At 36.3% G+C, this 21,304-nt stretch overlaps 1 protein-coding gene across 9 annotated transcripts in view; it reads left to right on the forward strand.

The window, feature by feature from the left end:
* Positions 1-21,304, forward strand: part of LOC136828668 (FERM domain-containing protein 4A-like) — a 730,015-nt gene that overhangs the window by 389,170 nt on the left and 319,541 nt on the right. Inside the window, exon 2 of one of the 9 annotated variants that reach the window (XM_067086747.1) lies at positions 9,550-9,931. The exons of 6 other annotated variants lie outside the window; for them this stretch is intronic. In XM_067086747.1, the coding sequence (XP_066942848.1) occupies positions 9,890-9,931 (42 nt within the window). In that variant the 5' untranslated portion in view covers positions 9,550-9,889. Of the gene's footprint in view, positions 1-9,549; positions 9,932-13,488; positions 13,536-21,304 lie in introns of those variants that run through there. 2 more of the 9 variants (XM_067086739.1, XM_067086745.1) reach the window with 2 other exon arrangements.

Raw genomic sequence — 21,304 nt, forward strand, 5'->3', positions numbered from 1 at the left:
AGAGCACACCTGTTCTAAGCTGTGGCCAGCTCAGCTGATGTGTTGCTTATGTGACTTCATTGATCTGGTGCTCACGCTGAGCCCCGAGTCAGTGCCAGTCGTCCTCAGACAATGAGTGGGGACTGGGAAGGAAAAAGGGCTTGATTGGATTGGGTCTGAGAAGGAGGAAGAAAGGACTAGTCAGAGTGACATTCCAGGAGAGATACTAGGCGTTTTATTTTGCATCTTTTTCTTCTCGCTTTTCTTTTCCATTATGCAGGTGTTTATTGGTTTCTCACTTTGCGGCGGAACTTCATTTAACTGCCTTTCTTGCACAGTGTTTTATTCGTTTTACTTTGTTATAAAGTTTTCTGTTTGGAACAGTTGCTTTTATTTCCACCTTTTCACAGTCTATATGTGCAAATTTGGTTATGTTCACACGCACACATACAAATTATATGGGTTTTTCTGTGTATATTATTTTCACCATTTGCTTTTTTCACCTTTGGAGGGCTTGGAGCCAAGGGTAAAACCTTCTAGTTTCTCAGCAAACAAACGAAAAAAAAAAAAAAAAAAAAAAGGTTGTGACACTTACAACCTCATCCTGAAAAGCCTGGCAGAGAACTGAGAGACAGACAACTTAAAGCGCAGGCCTCTTTAAAGAAATAAGTAAATATATATATATATATATATATATATATATATATATATATATATATATATATATATATATATATATATATATATATATGCAGTATATATACATATATATATACTGTATACGCATATATATATTCATATATATGTATATATATACTACATATATATATATATATATATATATATATATATATATATATATATATATATATATATATATATATATATGTATATATATATATATATATATATATATATATATATATATATATATTTATATTCACCGCTATTGCTGCCATACTATTAAACGCTTGGTCTGTTGACTTTGCCTTTGTTAAAAATAGAAGACGTGGGTTCTGATTTTCCACCAAGAATTTTTTGTTTGATTTCCAGTTGTATGCAGAAAGTATGAGAATGTTTTATTGAGGCTTATTTATAATCTTCCATATCTTGTGCTCTGTCTCTTATACTCGTAGGGAAAGCTAGAATACATGTATAAAGTCTTTTGGACGATTGATATCTTTCTTTGTCTCTTTTAAATATGTAAGAGGTGAGGGTCATTATTGTCTTTGTGGTCTCCGTGCCTTAATATATGCATTCATACGGGTTTATCAGAATATGTTTTTCTGGTTTCAGTGTATTTTATCGGAATTGCGACGTCATTTCTCTCTCTCTCTCTCTCTCTCTCTCTCTCTCTCTCTCTCTCTCTCTCTCTCTCTCTCTCTCTCTCTCGTGTTTGTGTGTTTGAGTGTTGTTTATGCCCTAAGAGGATGGATCCGCAATAGCCATTGACCTTCAATTCTAATTCACATTGACGCTATTGATCCTCCTCAGTCTCTGGTAATCTTGTGTCTGGCCACAACTAAATACCACAGAGAGAGAGAGAGAGAGAGAGAGAGAGAGAGAGAGAGAGAGAGAGAGACCGTTTTCTATCACTGATTTTATTTCCCTGAATTGAATACTTTTCCTCATAAGGCAGGAAAGAGTGTTCAAGTATCAGTAATTTCAATCTGAGGAGTTAATTACCATATCTAGTTCATAATGATTGGGTTCTGAGTATTTCATTGCAACATGGTAAAGTATACGTTTTAATAATAAATCTCATATTCAGTAACTAGAAAAATCACATCGGGCAATCTATTCTGAATTGTTCTTTGAAGGAATTCTTATCACTACGGCTTCCTTCCATTTCTTTCCTTTAACACAACTTAGAGAAATAGGTAACGTATTTCTCCAAAACATTTTTTATTTCCATTAAACCAGTGTTCTGCTTTTACAGCACCGGTATATTCTTTTGATAGGAATTGCTTTTCTTTGTTAGTACCTATTCTCACTGTAAGGGAATCGTTTCCTTTGTGTCGCACATTACATTTTTCCGTGTAAAGAAAGGAATTAGATAAAATCCTTCTTTCGCAAAAGGAAGAAATTAGATATCCTAAGAGAGCGTGCAGCATATTTGCGCTGGGAAACTGAATAAAGAATATAAAGTTAGTGAAGTAACTCCGTCACTGTTTGTGATTATATATTGTATAAAATTGATCTGTAAGATTTTTCACGATACAATATCTCGAAATTTTAGACAGTTAAATAACTTTGGATTTTTATGAGTGTTGCATATGCAGCTGTAATGTGGATCTGTCGTATTGTTTATTCATCTAAGGTTCTCTGTGAATCCATTAATAATTCATATTTTGTAAGTAAGGCATGAAAAATTAACATGAATAAAGTTATGGTCGAACGGCTTAAAAGTAAAATGAATCATTCTTTCACATCAATACCATCTTTATGTGGTTCATATTTGGTGTACATGTACATACATTTAAAAATTTTTTTTTTTTGACAGTTCAAAGATTAAATTTTGATATCTGGATGGTAAGGAGTTCAATGCTACCCATTAATAACCCCAAGCATGTTGTCTCTGCTATGAATTTAACGTAATGCTGGAAGCAACGGTAAAGCGTTTGCTAGTTTGCATGATAGTCTTTGTATCTTTCGATCGTAATTTTAGGTTTTCCTTCTCTTTATTTGTCCTATTTTCATGTCCGAGAACGGAAGAGCAAGTGGATTAAACTCTTCAACAAGACTTAGTTTTACTCTGTCGAAACTTCTAAAGTATCGGACTAAAGTTAGCTAATGAGGTACAGCATTAGCGCTGGTCACATTTTTCATGACAGACACGTAGACACTCACACACACAAATCTTTTGTCGTTTATTACACGCGTGGCCTTTTTATACTAACAAATGTAAAGTCAGCCTTTCTACATAGCTTCGTTGGCATGTGCTTGTCATTTATAATTCAATATGTATACATACATACATATATATATATATATATATATATATATATATATATATATATATATATATATATGTGTGTGTGTGTGTGTATGTGTATGTGTGTGTGTATGTATATGTGTCTATACGTATGATCCTGTCTGCCTTTGAAAGTAATTTCCTGTTATATGTGTGTCCCTTTTAGCTTGTTCGATTCTCTGAAGGCAACAAGATTTATCGGATTTGTAAATAAGATAGGACAGATGTATGTTACAGTATATATGTACTGCATATACATACATATATATATATATATGTATATATATATATAAATATATATATATATATATATATATATATATATATATATATATATATATATATATATATATATATATATATGTAGAGAGAGAGAGAGAGAGAGAGAGAGAGAGAGAGAGAGAGAGAGAGAGAGAGAGAGAGAGAGATGATACCATATTTGTTAAAGGAAGGGTTTTATGCATTATTATTATTATACAGTAATATACACGTGTACTGAATATTAGGATATTTGTTAAGGCTAAAAAATTAATAGGAGACATTGTGGAATTTTTTTCGGTTTGGTTGGTGCTATTAATTGGTATTGCAACTAATTATAAAGGAAGATTAACAAGAGATTATGGAGTTCTTTTCTTAATTGTCGGTGTGTCCTTAATTGGTATTACAATGAATTATATATACTAACTTTCTGTTTTCTCTCGAGTCAGGAGTGAAGTTTAAAATGGATTTTTATGCTAGTCTCATAAACTATGTTTATTAACGTATAAAAAAAATTGAACTTTTTAATGCACATACGAGTAACTTCACTTGAAAGGAAGTCCAAATATTTGCCTCTACGACCTATGATTGGACGCATTTGCGACTGATGTGTGTGTGTGTGTGCAGGGAATCGGTCCCATAAAAATTCCCTTTATTTCTTTAGCAATTAAAGTTCTTCATTAAAACTTCTATTACTGAAATTACCTTCCTCGCCGAACGGCGAAGTTATTTCCGTTTTGCTTCATCTGGGAAACTTTTTAATGTCTGGCGGTAATATGGTTTTCTCCAGTTAAGTAATTAAAAGTTATTCTTCCCAATTAGAGTGCGAAGTGTATCTTGGGTTTTCATTTTATTTTATGTCTCGCTTTTTGTTTCTGTGCTACTGCTGTTGTTTATATTGTTACAGTGTTTCATCTGACTTATCAGGATCACCGTCCACTGACTGCTGCCTAATTCTGTTTCTTTATAAGGCGTCCTGTGTGTAGTGTTGGTTTGTATGTATGTATATCAGTCTCTGAGTGTTTTGAAGAGGAGAGTGTTATAGGCATTGCTTGGCCAACAATACCTCTACTGTGCGGACAGTTTAGAGGTGTAATTAGAGAGTATAATTGGCCTCACGTTCCCCTCTTGGGAGCTATGAGGGTCTGAAGGGGGTGTTCGGAGGACTGGGGTTACCGGTCCCTATCAGATGGACTCATTTAGCCTCGTTAAACTCCAACGAGATAATACGAACCTTGAGTGCCGCTTGCAACCTCTCAGCTCCCCTCAGAGGCCTCTCTCTCTCTCTCTCTCTCTCTCTCTCTCTCTCTCTCTCTCTCTCTCTCTCTCTCTCTCATGTACGCTTATTCTGTTACCGCAGTTTCCCAAACTCTGCAACTGTTTTCTCCATGCTTATTATTTTCATTTAACGGGATAAAATGATCATCCTTTTGGCCATTCCTCCTACTCCCAATTGCTAAACTTTGGAAACCGTCATCATCTCTTGGATTCTCATAGTTCGGTGCAATCTTGGCAATTGGAGGAGTTGAGGCGAACCATTGTGAACAGGTTTATTGCCTTTGTCTTAATAATAATGGTGTTGCGTAATTACCAATTTTGGTCTTGTTTATAACAGATTGGCTTCACATCATTCACTGCCTTATCATAGTGATATCGTGATCGAGAGAGTAACCAACTTAATGCTCTGTCTTACATCACACTGGAAGATGATCAGATAACCACTTGCACTATATTTCCACGTCTGGGGGCCATTTTGCCTTCCGAGCAGCAGGAAGGAAAGAGGCATTTCCCTCATTGGATTAATTATCGAGGTTGTTCTTTGAAAATTTTCTAATCTGTCTTTCATTTCTTTACAATCTCAGGTGTCCCATTTATTCTAATTTTTGGTTTGCTTGGTGTGCGGGCTATATCTTTTCACTTTCATTATGAGTTTTTTCATATACTGAATTGTCTTAGTTTCTGTTGTTATTGATGATGTGCTTTTATGCGTTTATGACATTTCTACGTGAATATGATTTCATTTTTCACACTAGGGTTGTGATAGGTTTTCCTCTTTATTGCCCATCTGCCCTTGTGCTTATCTTAACCATAAAGGCCGCTTACTTAGTGCTTTGTCAGGTTTTCTGTTGGGTTTTCTTTTGTCAGCCCCCATTACTCAGGAAAGTAATGCAGCAGTGGATGATGATATGGAAATTATTTGGTCGTAAAAATAAGAGTGTGCTTTTTCTTATTTATGCCAATCTGTATTGGAATGTATTGTAAAGCTTCAGTGTTTGTTGCAATGGGAACTGTCTGTCTTATTTCTGTGTTGAATGTGTTGTCATCCACTTCAGTTTATATGCAGAGTAATGCTTATAGTAACATCAGTAACAATAGCATTAAGAATAACAAGTTCAGTTCTGTTAAATGTGCTTCATGCAACTGATAGTGATTGCTATAAAAATACATTATTGCAACAAAGGTTTGTTTTCAGTTTTTGTGACGACAGCGATTACCAAGTTGCTAAAAGGGTGAAATGTAGGTTAAAAGAGACGAATTCGGAACCAATTTTAAGACGGCAGAAGGAATCAGTATTGCAGTAACTGAAAAAGGCTAGACATCTCGAGTAGCTCTCACTTCGAGGCGCACTGAAAGAATTATAATGTGCTGACAGTAATATTAAAACATTTCATGGATGAGATTTAACTGGGGACATGGCAGATGCTGATAATGATCGCTTCGGTTGCAAACAATGGATTTGGCAGCTCTTTTGGGGATCTCTTTTGACGTTAGTTTGGCTACTAGGGCTCTTGCATATGTACACGAAGAGAGAGAGAGAGAGAGAGAGAGAGAGAGAGAGAGAGAGAGAGAGAGAGAGAGAGAGAGAGCACCCTTTCTACCCTCTCCCAGTACCGTCTTTGTTGATTTTAATGGAGATAGATGGTCTTCCCGAAAACAATAAAAGGATTTTCATTATTCGATGAACCTGAGGAGAGATTTAATGAATAAATACCGACCTTCGAGGATGTATTCCACTCCGCGAATCGTGTCTGGTCTTTCTTTCTCATTCCTGGAATGAAGAGTTATCGTCGTTGCGTTGTCATCGTAGGAAGCAGTTGTTGCGCAATTTTGATTCGCGGACGGATGTAAGCTTGTACGGTATTTCGTCATATCGATTTATTTTATGGAAATGCGTTTGTTGATTTCTATATATGATAGATAGAATTAAATGCGATGTGATAGATCATAGTTGTTTATAAGGTGAAGAAAACATAAGAAATTAACTTTTACTCATAATGCGGATACCCGACAACCACGCTGCGATTGCGCATACATAAAGAGAGAAAAGTTAAGTATATCTTAGTTTAACCAGACCACTGAGCTGATTAACAGCTCTCCTACGGCTTGCCCGAAGGATTAGATTTATTTTACGTGGCTAAGAACCAGCTGGTTACCTAGCAACGGGACATACAGCTTACTGTGGAGTCCGAACCTCATTATGACGAGAAATGAATTTCTATCACCAGAAATAAATTCCTTTAATTCTTCATTGGCCGGTCGGAGAGTCGCACGCTGGGCCAACAGCGTGCTAGCCGACAGAGAGAGAGAGAGACTTAATAAAATATTTGTGAAAATATGGAACTGATAAAAAAAACATATGTGTCTATAACTAAACAATTGTCGTAGATATTAACATTCCTTATTAGTATGAAGGCTATGTGAATTTATTTGGTGGTATTTTTTTGTTGTTGTTTTTGTAACCTTACATTCAGCATATTCATGATTGAATACTTTACACACACACTCTCTCTCTCTTACACAAACACACACACACACACACACACACACACATATATATATATATATATATATATATATATATGTATGTATGTATGTATGTATGTATGTATGTATGTATGTATGTATGTATGTATGTGTATATAAGTAAATATATATATGTGTGTGTGTGGCTGTGCTTGTTTGTTTTTGAATTTTTATCGTGTCTGTATGAAAATTCCAGTTCCTTTTGAATAGAGCCCTTTCAGTCCTTATATAACTAATCAAGGATTATAGGCTTATCGTGACATACTGCTGTAATTTTTGTTCATGGGTTTTAGGCTAAAAATAAGTATGATACAGGAATGTCACTTATTCGGAGAACACTGCATAGTTTATCACGATTCTTTGATGTATTCCTTTGTATATTCGTGGAGGCATAGAGTCAGCTATAGGTTTCTATTATTTCACGTAGATGTTCTAGAAAAATTGTTTCTTTCCTATTAAAATTCAGATGTTCAGTATTAGTGGTGAAATTGCCAAAAAGGATCAGGAGAATTTTAAAGATATAGAGTATATGGTATGAAAACTCTCAAAATCCAGCTATCATCAAATCCAAGGTCTGCGAGTATAAAGACACCTCCGACCATTGTGCCATTGAGCTTGGACATAATATGTCAACCAGTATATTCCTAATGCCACCATGGGAAAAATGGTCTGGCTGGAATCTAGAGCCAGTTAGGATCGCATTTTTGAAGCTCGTCAGGCTTTTAATATTTCAGACACTATATCAGATGCAGATCCCAAGAAGCTGAATGAAATGCTGATGGCTATTTTAGTAAGGTATGTCCCTTGAAAGGTCATCAAATTCAGGACAAATGACCAGCTATGGTTTGAAGATACATGCAGAAAAATTTACCATGACAAACAGACCAAATTCAACACATGGAGACAAATTCGTTCACATGAAAATTACTCCATTCTTGTTGAGTCTCGCCGTGCTGCAAATAGAATGTACCATATAGCTGAAAGAAATAACAATGACTCCTTAAAGAGGAAACTTGAGGGAATTGCTCAGCCTCTTCTATGGTAGAATCTAAAGGATTGTTAACTGATAGTCAATATGCATATAGGAAGCAGTTAGGTACCTGCGATGCTCTTTTACGTTTGACATGCCATTTGCAAGAGAACCTTGATAAGGGTTTCGAGTGTAGAGTAATTCACATGGATTTTAGCGCTGCTTTCGATTTAGTAAATCACAAGGCACTTATTAGGATTACTTCAAGATTTCCTTACAGGTAGGCAGCAGCGAGTTACTGTAGGTAGGATCTTTAGCGTGCCAAGACCTGCGTCTGGAGTTCAACAGGGTAGTGTTCTTGATCTGCTGTTAATTTTAGTGTATACAAGTGATATGGTTGTTGGCCTGGAAAACGAGATTGTTCATTATGCCTTTATTTTAATAATTTACTTACATTTTTGTTTACTTATTTATTAATTTGTTATTTTTTTTTCTTTTCTAATAACTGATCTCTTCTTTCTGTATTTTTAATTGCCATCTGTCACTTCGTTCAAATGAACACCTTATTCTTTTGAAGCTTAAATTTCAAGTCCGTGGCTTGTGTGAGCTTCTTCTATATGAGTAGGGTTGATTCTCTGAATAATAATAATAATAATAATAATAATAATAATAATAATAATAATAATAATAATAATAATAATAATAATAATAATAATAATAATAATAATAGTTTGCTTTAAGGGGGTCTTTTCAAAATGTATTCGGGGAAAATTAATGATCCTGCTGAATTTAAAGAAATAAAGACCAAAACATCGCCTTAATACTAGATGATGCTTCTCTCTCTCTCTCTCTCTCTCTCTCTCTCTCTCTCTCTCTCTCTCTTGCCAGTTACCTTGACAAGAAAACATTAAAGAGCATAACGCAATTATGCCCATGCGGAAATGAGTTTTAACTTCGTTAGTAATGTCAGGCGTCACACATTGATTCATTTCATTTGAGTGCTCCACAGATATCGTGGGTTTTAGTGAAGCGTTTGCTACCACTGCTTGTTTCAGGGCCCGCGTCTGGCTTTAGGGAAGCGTAAAGGGAAAATGAATCACGTTACAGTTAGTAAATTATTGAAGGTTTAGAACAAGAATTATAATAAAACCCATCTTCCCGTTCCATTTATCAACATGCACATACACTTACATACTGTGCACACACACGCGCGCGCGCACACACACACACACACACACATATACATATACATATACATATACATATACATATATATATATATATATATATATATATATATATATATATATATATATATATATATATATATATATATATACTACTCTGTTCGTGAGTGCTGTGGGAATTCATTGCTTTGTTAACGCTGTTTAATTCATTTTAACAGTATATAAAATAGTAATTTTGTTATGTGCATTTTCTCTGTATTTGAAAGATATTGACAGTGTCTCTTTCTTATATGTACGATATTTTTTCGTGTACACCTTACCGTCCTAATTATGATCTCGTATTCACTTTCTTTTGTTGTGAATTTATCGTGGCTCAGTTACCGTAAATGTGTGAGATGCCCAGAAATGAAAATGAGTGGAAAGCTTTCACCTCTGAATGTTTCCATATTGATGTTTTCGCCTCGGGTGTTGTGAGATTAACTAAGAGCACGTATTCCTTAAGAAAGTGAGGGGGTCACTTTGAGTGGTAGGACGCTAAAACAAAAAGAAGTGTATCCCGAGGACACATTTCTGCGCGTGCATTTCACTCTAGTTCAGGTGGTGTTGTGGAGGCCAAGCGTGTGAGGTTGATTTCTGGGAGAAATATCATGTGCTCATTCCCTCCTCACACGCACCACCTCACGCTGACACCTCACACTCACCTCGCAATCGAACACTATGTCTCGAGAAAGGATAGAGCGTCGCAAACTTTGGCTTCAGGTGAGTAAACAAAATGTATGCCTGTGTGAAGGGCTTTTTGCCTCTCTCTCTCTCTCTCTCTCTCTCTCTCTCTCTCTCTCTCTCTCTCTCTCTCTCTCTCTCTCTCTCTCATAGAATGTTACTGTTTTTATGAACGTGTGTAACTTTTTTCTCTACCAGAATGCGCTTTTAATGATTAGTTAACTTATTCATAGCTTTATGGCATTTGCCTTAATAAAAGTTTGAACATACCCAGTTTTTATCCTTTGAATAATTAGAGTTAAAAAAAGAATCTTTACGTAATGAACATAAACTTACACTCTTCCATGCTTGGCAGCTACCTCCCTTTTCTTGTCTGCCATTTGGTGTATAACTGTTAATGTTCAGCAGGTGCCAAAGGTCAAAACATCTGGCACTTTTACCTGGCACCAGTGCCAACTCCATGTGGGGTTCTGCTCCACAGTTGTATACATGCTGGAATAACATCAGGTAGATCCTAATTTCGTTAGCAGTTTGTGTGTTTGAGAGTATTTCTCTTGTCAAGCAAACCAGCGTACATTGCATTATATCAAAGATACGCAATTAATAAGACTGTCTGGCGAAAGCTAAGTAGTAAATCAGGATTATCTGTAGGAAAAATGACTCAAACTGTCAGTCTGGCTAAACATCGTTCCCAAAGAGTCTCATCCTTCCAGCATGTCATATCTAGTGATTGATTATGTTTTTCAAGTTTATTATTATTTACTCTATGTAAAACAGAGTGAATTAATGTAATTATGCGAATTAATGATTGAACGATTGTGAAATGTGTAGAATGACTCGTTCTTGTCATTTTTGAACGTTTTTTTTTTTTTTTTTTTTTTTTTTTTTGCTTCGAAGACGAAATAGTTTGTAGAATTGAACGATCACTATCATTACCACTTGAGATAAATTTAGTGGCCTAATTGGATGATATGCCCCCGATTTATTTGGTTCGTCAAATCGTGACCCTTTATCAGCGTCCGTTACTCATAATCTTTCTTACTTATTTATTTGAAGTCATGTTCAATAGAGACCAGTAATTTCAGGCATTACCACATCATTATTTTTAAAGTTGACTGTATTCGGATAAGATCAATGAAGTTTCAAAGTGTGTGGAGGTATTATTTTGAAAATATTCAAGGTGAAGTCTGTCTATTATATTGTCCAGACGACGTAAAAAGATGTTTTGATGAAAATGTTTTTGGAATACTCGCTGAGAACCGAAAGGCAACAGTGTTGGGTACCACCCATTCTTAGGAAAAAAATATGTATGATTAAACAGAGTATATATATATATATATATATATATATATATATATATATATATATATATATATATATATATATATATATATATATATATATATAGTTAGTCTATGTATATATGTATACACAAATATACTGTATATATATATAAAATTATGTTTGTGTATGAAGTCTTTTCTCTTAAGTAGTTTAGAATACGCCCTGCCTGTCCCTCTTGAAGCGAAGATGAAGAGATTTCGATAACCTGTACCACAGAATCTTAAGTGGCTCTTTGGTTCTAGCATGAGTGGAGGTCTGTGCCAGCTGAGTATTGACATCGTGCGTGCAGTGTTTTATCGAATGTGGCCCTGAATGTTGTCACATCTCCCTTAGTCTAAGAGACAGAGAGAGGGAGAGAGAGTTGTCACATTGTAATTATTGGAACTATATTCATATTTTTTTTTATTAATGTAAATCATGTTAATGAATACCTCCACTATAAATCTTAATTAAAGGTATGGTGTTTGCATTCAGAATTAGCTGAAGAATGAGATTTCGAAGCCAGCTAGTTTGTTTTCTTACAGTTTGTCTTTATTCTGAAATTACAGACACGCACGCTTTGATTTTTGTTTCTTTATAAAGTTAGGAAGATTATTAGAACTTGTTTGACCTGATTTACTAATCTGCGGCTGTCCTAAAGTACTACAGAAGTAGAACAAAGTATGAGAACTTTAGGAATGATCAGCCATAAGGAGTTGAAGTAGTTGTGAACTTCATTTCTTGCGTTTCCTGGAATGCTTTTATCGTGTTTTTAGTAATCTTATCATTAACCAATATTTCATGTTTCATATACAGTAGTGTGTCCTGTCTCTAAGGAACTATATGGATAGCTGATTTCGGGTTAGCCAGTCTTCATTAAAGTTATCATTTGCCATTTGAAAGGGACTCTTAGGATAGGTCACCCAGCAGACGGATTTCACTAAGCAAGGTCACATATCTTACGTATATTTCTTCCGATGTTTAACCAAAGCTAACTGCTATAGGCGGAATGCTTTAATTGTTTTATTGCCTGTTGGTAAAAGGTCAATTACTTATCGGTATGCACCGTTCTTGTCAGTGGAAACGTGATCAATAGTAGGTATATTTTTGTCTTTATTTGGTACTGACCGCTTCAGGAGAAAGAGCGTGATGGCATAAGGCCAGTGTAATCAGCAACAACCTCTCTCTCTCTTTGAGTTGAAACTTGATATGGTCCAGCGTATTAATTGCAATTAATTAGAAATTCGTTCTGACGTTGTATCTTTCAGTACCCCGTTCAAATAACCGACTTTACTAAAAGGTTTCCTGATGTGGAACCTGAGCTCATTGAGTAAATTATCAAAACATCTGTCATATATTCTCTCTCGCTGTAGCTTCGCTGCCTACTGTTAGTGTTAATGCGCTGCTCGCAGACTGAATGTTCAAAGTTCGATTTCCGAAGCGGACGAGGATGGAATGAGATGGGGCGTGCGCTAAAGAATCAGGTTGTCTGTTGGCCCAAGCAGTTAATTACCCTATGTACCAGAATGGTAGTCGAATGTTTTTGGGTCATAGCTGAAACAAAAACCGCAGACGTGAGTGCTCAGGTCTATCAAAATTTACACCATATCAGCGGCGTAAAGTTTCACGTGTCCATTAATTATAGGTTTTAAATGAAAACAGAAAAGATTTTGGGCTTATCGCGGAGAATGTTTGCTTTCTTTCGCCTGTCCCGTTGATTTCATAAAAATGTCTAGTTCATTGTTGTCCACACGAATAAATGTGAATTAATTTAAGTTTATGTAGTCTTGCTTCTTTTCAGTTTGTAACCCATATCCTTTGATCAGTAAAAATGTCACTGCGTGAGACTGCATTTCTTGCTTTATTAAACTGTTTTGTTATTCGTATCTTTGGATTTTATTTTTTGCTTGAGTTGCGGATTCGCCCAACATAATCCAGTTCATCTATGACCGAGCCTTTTGGCATTCCGATTTCAGTTTAGAAATTACGCCTTTATCAGTGTCAGTGGATAAGGAAAGGACACCTTGAATAATTCGATTTAAACTCCGGTAGACACTTTTCATACTTCGAATTCATATTCGGATTGAAGCTCTTAATTCTGTTTTCACATTATAATTGACGCTTTCAGAGATCGGAAGTCACGTATGTTAACCCCTTCAGCGTAATTATAATCAAATTGATTAGAGCTTGAATGACCCTTTTACTGGTATAGATTTTAAATTGAAACCAAAGGCTTTTACAAATAATTGCTTTTAATCTCTGTTTCAGGTGAGACTTTCATAGCAGTTGTGTTTGAGGAGTTGCAAACCGATCGATGGTGGTAAGTACCGTTTGCCGTTCTGTTTTGAGCACCCTCACAGAAACGGTTGAGAGAAAGGCCTCCTTCGGTATTTCTCTTTTTAATTATATATATATATATATGTATGTATGTGTAATATATGTACATTTGTGTATATGTATATATATATATATATATATATATATATATATATATATATATATATATATATATATGTATGTATCTCACGGGTATATTCCTACCTCTACATTACAACTGATGAAATTAGTAGGGAAAGTGGTAGGTCTACTGTAGACAAAGCGTCATACCATGTCACAAACAGAAGAATGTGGCGATTGCATGAATACTGTATCCATAGTACTCTTGATTCTTTGTATCAGGAACCGTGACAAGTTTTCCAGACAGATCAGATAGTTAGAAACCGGTGTATTACCCATTTCATATTGGTACTATTTTACCTACATCGTCTCAGGTCTTGTTCAGTGAATCTGTAGCTACACAAATAAGAATATGATTTTATGTCTTACACTGAAATAGTTTCGGTTATCTTTTTAGAGCGTTTTGCGAGAGTTCATTCAAAGCAGCCAATAAAGGCAGCAGAAGTGAGGACGCCAATATCCGACATCTTGCAACCAAAGAATAGCGCAGGAAGAAGAGCCCGTCCAGTACGTTTCCAATCAACGACAGGATATTTTAAACCACTACCGTAGAAAGTATGATTAGCAATCGCTGCTAGAGTTATGTTGCATAAAATATTCTAGTGGCGAATTACTCAGCTAATTACTTTCTAAAATAATACTTATCAGTTTTGGCGTGCGATAGACTACAGTCTTTTTAAGCCACGTGTACGGAAAACTAGCAATTACCCATAAAAACATGTCGGTCCAATTTATAAACCTGTCAACGGAATGGAAAACCTGATGTATATTACTTGATTAAAACAATTTTGAGTGCTCTTTGAAATCAGAAATATTTCTTTTTGGTGGAAAAAAAAATGTGTTCGTATGCATCTTTTATATCACTGCCGTTGCTCCGACTTACTATAGCGCCCGTCAGTTTGGACTCTTTTTAAATGTTTTGTGACCTAAAGTTAGTCGGCTACATCACTACTCTCCCGCTTGCCAGGCTCTGGCTTTCTCGGACTACTACTCTAGTTTTCTGTAAAAGAAAACTATTGTGCCGGCTTTGTCTGTCCGTCCGCACTTTATTCTTTCCGCACTTTTTCTGTCCGCCCTCAGATCTTAAAAACTACTAAGGCTAGAGGGCTGCAAATTGGTATGTTGATCATCTACCCTCCAATCATCAAACATACCAAATTGCAACCCTCTATCCTCAGTAGTTTATTTTATTTAAGGTTAAGGTTAGCCATGATCTTGCGTGTGGCACCGCAATAGGCGCAAACAACACAGGCCACCACCGGACCGTGGCTGAAAGTTTCATGGACCGCGGCTGAGGGTTCCATGGGCCGTGGCTGAGAGTTTCATACAGCATTATACGCTGTACAGAAAACTTGATTCGCCGAAGAAACTTCGGCGAAGTTTTTACTTGTTTCGTTATGTTGTCATCCTCCAGTCTTCACAAAAGTCACATCTGCTACATCCTGCGAGATTTAGTACACCGATACTATTTTCCAGTTTTGTCTTGTTGCAAGACTTTGTTTCCCATATATTAAAAAAAAAAGATACGCTAACGTAATGAATACTCATAATTTTTTGTCATAAACGTGTTTTTATTTCTGTGCGTATGTACTTGTTATATAATACATAATGATTAGTTAAGAAAGAATTACGGAATTTGTGTTTACTTGAACCTGTGTCTAGGTGAAGTAAGTAAAAAATAAAAAAATGTATACATTGAGAGAAATGAGAATGAAAGGCATACCAATGCACCTCCATCTATCATCTTTGAGAGTCCTTGACTCTGACAAGTAAGCAATTTGTAAGACGTGCAGTATCTTAAGGATTTAGCATTTGCTTGTTTAGTTTGAAGAGATATTCTGTTTATTTATATATTTATTTTAGATTTACATATTTCGAAGTAGTGAAATGAGACCATTTAGTCTCAACCTGAGACTGTGTTTATCCTAAGGATTTGCTCTTAAACTAGGGGTGAAAATGGGTGTAAGGTAAAGTTAAAGAAGTTGGACAACTAAGTTAGAAGAGACCAAAGGGTGACGGATGAAAAGTCAAAGGAAGAGAGCAATGTTGTTGGGTGCGGCGAAGAGGTATTGCCAAGAACCTGTAAAGTATACCTTAGTTTAACCAGACCACTGAGCTGAGTAACAGCTCTCCTAGGGCTGGCCCGAAGGATTAGACCTATTTTACGTGGCTAAGAACCAATTGGTTACCCAGCAACGGGACCTACAGCTTATTGTGGAATCCGAACCACATTATACCGAGAAATGAATTTCTATCACCAGAAAAACATTCCTCTAATTCTTCATTGGCTGGCCGGAGACTCGAACTCGGTCCAGCAGAGTACTAGCCGACAACTCTACCGACTCATCCAACGAGGAACTGGGATACTTACTATCTGCAGAATGGTGCGTGAGGCCCACTTAAGTTGTAGTACCTGTCGGGAAAGACAAGCTATAAAATGAATGCGTACTGTAAGTATTACGTGCAATAGAAGAAGGAAAATGAGGGTAAACACGCATTGTTTATCCATTAGCCATATATATATGCTGATATGTGCTATCTTATATGGACAAATGTATATTTAGTCTTTTATTTTGTAAACTTTTGGTCTTTTATTCTCCCCCCACCTTCCCCCTCAGTCATATATAGTAGTGATTTCTTTAAAAAAAAAAAAAAGAATTCACACTTTCGAGTAATATTTATGTTAGTTTTATTCTCTCTTTACAAAATCAAGTCTTTGTCGGGTGTATACAAGTCATCTATTAGTTGCAGAGTAGGAAACAGGACTGACTTGAGCTATTAGTTTGGTGGCAGTGTTGTTGTGGCTCGTTATCTTAACTCTTCTAAGGCTATTATTGCTGGAGTTATGTGCCTTGATTTTCCTAATCCGATTTTAAATTCTTTCAACAATTGCCGTTGAAAAGCTGCTTGTTTTTAGTGAAAACATCTTATCCTTCTAAAGAGTTAACATAAATGCTGATATATAATTGCCAAAAGTTTGTAATGGAGATTGGGATTTCTAAAAGAAATCCCACAAAGCTAACTTGATGCGGTTATTTTGTGGATTCTGGCCAATTAATAGAATCTATATTTGTGATGAAGGTGCAACAACAAGTTTTTATCTGTAACTGACGACAGAAAGACAACCACAGTAAATCAGTGATGTGACAGTAATTCGAGGCAAGAAGGCTTTCAAAACAGACGTAACTTGAAAAGTACCCTTTGCTGATCCAGACTCAGTCAACCATAATTGATGCCCGTAGAGAAGAAGTCAGAAGTGGCCTTTGGCCGGAGCTGGACAGAGAGCGCTGAATAGGGATATTGAAATAGGAAGATGACTTACTTTTTTGCTATCGTGGAAAGTTTTGGGAATCAGCGACGGGATTTCATTCCTTTGCAGGAATTCGTAGTCCTATTTCGTTGCCTGGTAGGAACTCAAGCCGAATTCCGATGCTTTGACAAGATCCTAATCGTTGCTTTGAACTTTAGCATGTGCTAAATATTGCCCTTTGACATTATCATTTCTAGATAGGGCGAGGAAGGTTAAAGTTTTGTCTCTCTTATTCTTGTGGAAGTGACTATATGGTTCGAGATCTTTATCCTGCAAAATACGTGCTTATGTTGATCAATGTGAATTAAGAAATACCCATTTTTACCTCAGTTTTGGTAGTGTATGTCGATAAATGTTCACGGATAGTTTTTTAAAAAGAAAAAATCTTGGATTGCGATGCTGAATGGAAGGTAAGATTAAACCAAGAGATTAAAACTAATCTCGTTTCCTTTATTATTTTTTATTAATTTGATGATACGTTGAGTGTAAAGGAAAAGGTATTTATCGTAAAAGTTGTAGAGGAGGATTACATGTTTCACCTCTTCTGGAAAAGTTGGGAATCGAATACGCTTACGGAAAAGATGGTTTGGTGAACTTTAGTAAATTTTCTCTCTCTCTCTCTCTCTCTCTCTCTCTCTCTCTCTCTCTCTCTCTCTCTCTCTCTCTCTCTCTCTCTCTCTCTCAGTTCCAAGAAAGGCGAAAATAATTTTTAATTCCGCGTTCTTTACGTTCGTTCCAAAGATATTGGACTGAAAAGTGGAGGCTTCAGAAACCTTTGAAAATTTATCGGGGCCTTTCATCGTCGAAGATGATTTACGGAATTGAAAAGCTCCGTAGCATGTGGCTTTCACCTTTCTTCCTATTACCATATAATTTGATTTGTGACCCCATATATTCCTCTAATGGGGAAGAATTTCCCTTCTATACAATATGGTCTTCTGTCACTGTAGAAAAACTTCCTTTATTATTATTTCGTGGAAGAGGCTTCATGTCATTTCGTTAAGAAAGTTATTGTGTTTTGTATGTTCGTTATTCCATTCCTCCAGGACATCATGCTTAGCTTTTAGCTTTGAACTTATATCTAATGGATGAAAGGAGTTTCCCTCTTTCCATACCGTGGATGTTTATGATATATTTAGGACTAAATACACGTGCCCGATATGCTTGTGGCCTGCTATACTAAGTCAAGACGACTGTTATTTTATCAAGTGTTCAGATTTGATTAAGCCAAAAGCTGATAACTTATCGCCTGTTAACACTCCCGTAACGCGTAGAATAAACTTTCTATAACTAAAACTGCTACAACTAAGACCTACATGCCTTACGCTAACCAAAAATGTATTAAGAGGTTATACGACATTTTAGCATAATTTGCTGGGAATACCGTTTCCTCATTTGTTTTGCAAGAACCTTACGCTTTTTTCTTAAGTTCTTGTAAAACAGCCTTTGTCATGTTTAAAGCAGAACCTTTCAGAACCTGCCGGGAGTTCGGTGTCTTTCTCGCTTTCTTTCTCATTAAAAGATTGAAAAGGGCTTGATTGACGTAAGGTGAAAGGAGATTTATGTAAAGTAAATGGCAGTCACAGATTTTTATTTTCATTTTCCCCTTATGTCAGAAGCATCAGCTAATAGGTCTTCCCCTTACAGAATATCAGCAGCTAGTGAAGAGGGTTTAAAGTATTAAGAGATGATATGATTAAAATTACAGGTGAAATTGTCTTTTACTGAAATATAGTAGAAATATACAATAACTTGTATTATGCTGATAATTTCCAAAAAGAGTTTGCCTCAGGCGATATTATGATTCAAAAGAAAAATATTCTAATAACAAAAAGTTTGATCCTAAACGATTGAAGCCAATAGTCCACTCCATTAATGTATAAAGAAGAAACAAAACAGTGTCAAATTTCGTATTGCATCATATTTATCCAGGCAGCTCTGGAGGGCAGGCACAAGGTCATTTCATGGATTGCCCGATGATTTCAACAACCGCCAGAAGGATAGACATTGCAATTTTTCGTTTTCCGAAAAAAAAAATTCGCTCAATAAAAGGGGATAAAGAATATGAAATTGTAATTGGCAGATTTCCAACATCTGACGTCAAAACGTCATTGTTTTAATGGCTGACGTTTATATTTTTTCCGGATATTCAGTTTAACAAATATCTGCGGGTGGCAGATGGACGTCGATTTGTCCATGTCGTTTAAATGTTTGTCCCTCTCGTTTTCTTGTCGAGTTTGGTTCGATGCGCGGGTATTGGACCGTTTTTATCTGACTTTCATTTTTGTTTGTTCATTTGGGGTCATGAATGATGTGACGGAAATGTTTCAGGTAATAATGAAATTATCAATAATATGGTTACCGAAATCTTTGGCTTTAGTATGAACTGGGCAAGGCCCATTAAGTCCGGAATATCTGAAACAAAAGTGAGCGATCCACACCCCGAAAGGTTCCTTCTTCCTAAAATTACATTCCTAAATCTAATCACCATCGCGAGAACCGCCTCCGGTAAAATTTTCGAAAATCCACGCCTAGCATTTTACATCATCTTACTAACAAACTGACAAACAAACAAACGAAATCTAAGTACATAACCGTATTTGTGGGCGATAATACTAAAATAGTGATTTTAGTGTGTAGACATTAAAGCCTGTACTGCTTTACAAAAGTGGCTCCAGAGAGAAAATAGCAACGATCATTGCTGCGGTCATATTAGAGCGGGTGACCCCAGAAGGGGAGAGATAGAACCTCCTGTTTCAAAGAAAGACTAGAGCTGTCTTTTTCTTAAACCCACCGAGCGCTTGTACCACGGACCACGGACTTGCCAGGTACGTGAATCGAGTGTGACGCTGTTAAATATTTTTGTACTAGAAAATGTCTTAGCTTCAGCTGTAAAGAAATGAATGGGGTAGTAACTGATGTCATGTATGTCTTTGAAGCCACCCGGCCATACCTGACAGATTTTGTGTAGCTTAGCTGGTGATGACACATCACATGTCTTATTGACTTCCGAATCTTCCTTATTTAAATGTATTTATACGGTGCAATGAAATAAATACGCCAAGTTCTATTTGTTTCTTATTATTTTCATACTGGCTCAGCTTGGGCTCTTTTATCAGACAGAAGGGTTTTACACATCTCTAAAGTGATGAGTATTGCTCTCATTCATCCCGAAGTATTTCCGCTCATCCTCCTCTGGTATTCCTGCACAAGAGGAATCATGAAACGGGTGACCTTCATGCGCACCTTTTTCCATCATTCTTTCCGTGGTACATCCTGCAGGATGGGAAACCCCCATTTATGCATCCTGAGCCATTACAAGCCTTGCGTCTCCAATGCAGTGATATCTTGACGTCGGTGTATGACGACTTACATCCGGGCCATCATTGCACGAATGTCTAGAGGCCAAGAGGCCACCTGTGCGACAGCTTCATTGCAACAGCTTCGTTATGGCGTCTATGTGATGAGGTGTTATTATTGGTGTCGTTGACATTAACTGCACTCGCTGAAAGGTAGAATGGTTCCATTACGCTGCTGACTGGTTCAAGAGCGTAGAACACTCGTAAAACAGATTTATCTTAGGGTCTGTGTTCACATACATGCTCACACACACACACACATATATATATATATATAAGTATATATAAACATATATACATAAATACATACACACATGCAGAGTATATGGCCATGAGGCAACAGAAGAAGTAGAATATAAGATTATTTTGCCTGTACTCTAAGGCTTTTTCGAATAAAGGTGAAAGATTTTGCGCTCTGTAGTTGAGTTTCCTCGTGGCTATAGACTATTTAAGATTCATATCACATTGTTATTGCCATATTAGAAGTTATTCTGTATTTTCGCTACTTATGTCTTTGCTATACCTTACACAGTTCTTCAGTTACCCAGCCTCCCTTCCCTTAGTTTTCATCAAAGTAGGTCCTGGTTTTCTAACACTTCTGGTGACAACAGGATTCCAGTTGACACCATCTCATACTATTTTCCTTAGGTAGGTGTGGAGGTCTCTCTCACACAAGCACACGTAAATTACATACACACACACACACACACACACACATATATATATATATATATATATATATATATATATATATATATATATATATATTCATAGTACAGAAACTAAATCCTTCGTCTCACTAGCTCGAGTTCATGGGTTCGATTCACGAGTTAGCTTAAGCTATCCAGACCAGTTCTGTTAAATCCCATATTTCCTCTGCGGACCTAAGCAGTGAATCAGGCTGGTGGTAGTTAGTCGATGAAGACCTGCTGGAACCGGGAATCGAGCACTTTCTGGAACCGC

Source organism: Macrobrachium rosenbergii, chromosome 43, assembly GCF_040412425.1.
Source record: "Macrobrachium rosenbergii isolate ZJJX-2024 chromosome 43, ASM4041242v1, whole genome shotgun sequence".
Classification (NCBI taxonomy): domain Eukaryota; kingdom Metazoa; phylum Arthropoda; class Malacostraca; order Decapoda; family Palaemonidae; genus Macrobrachium; species Macrobrachium rosenbergii.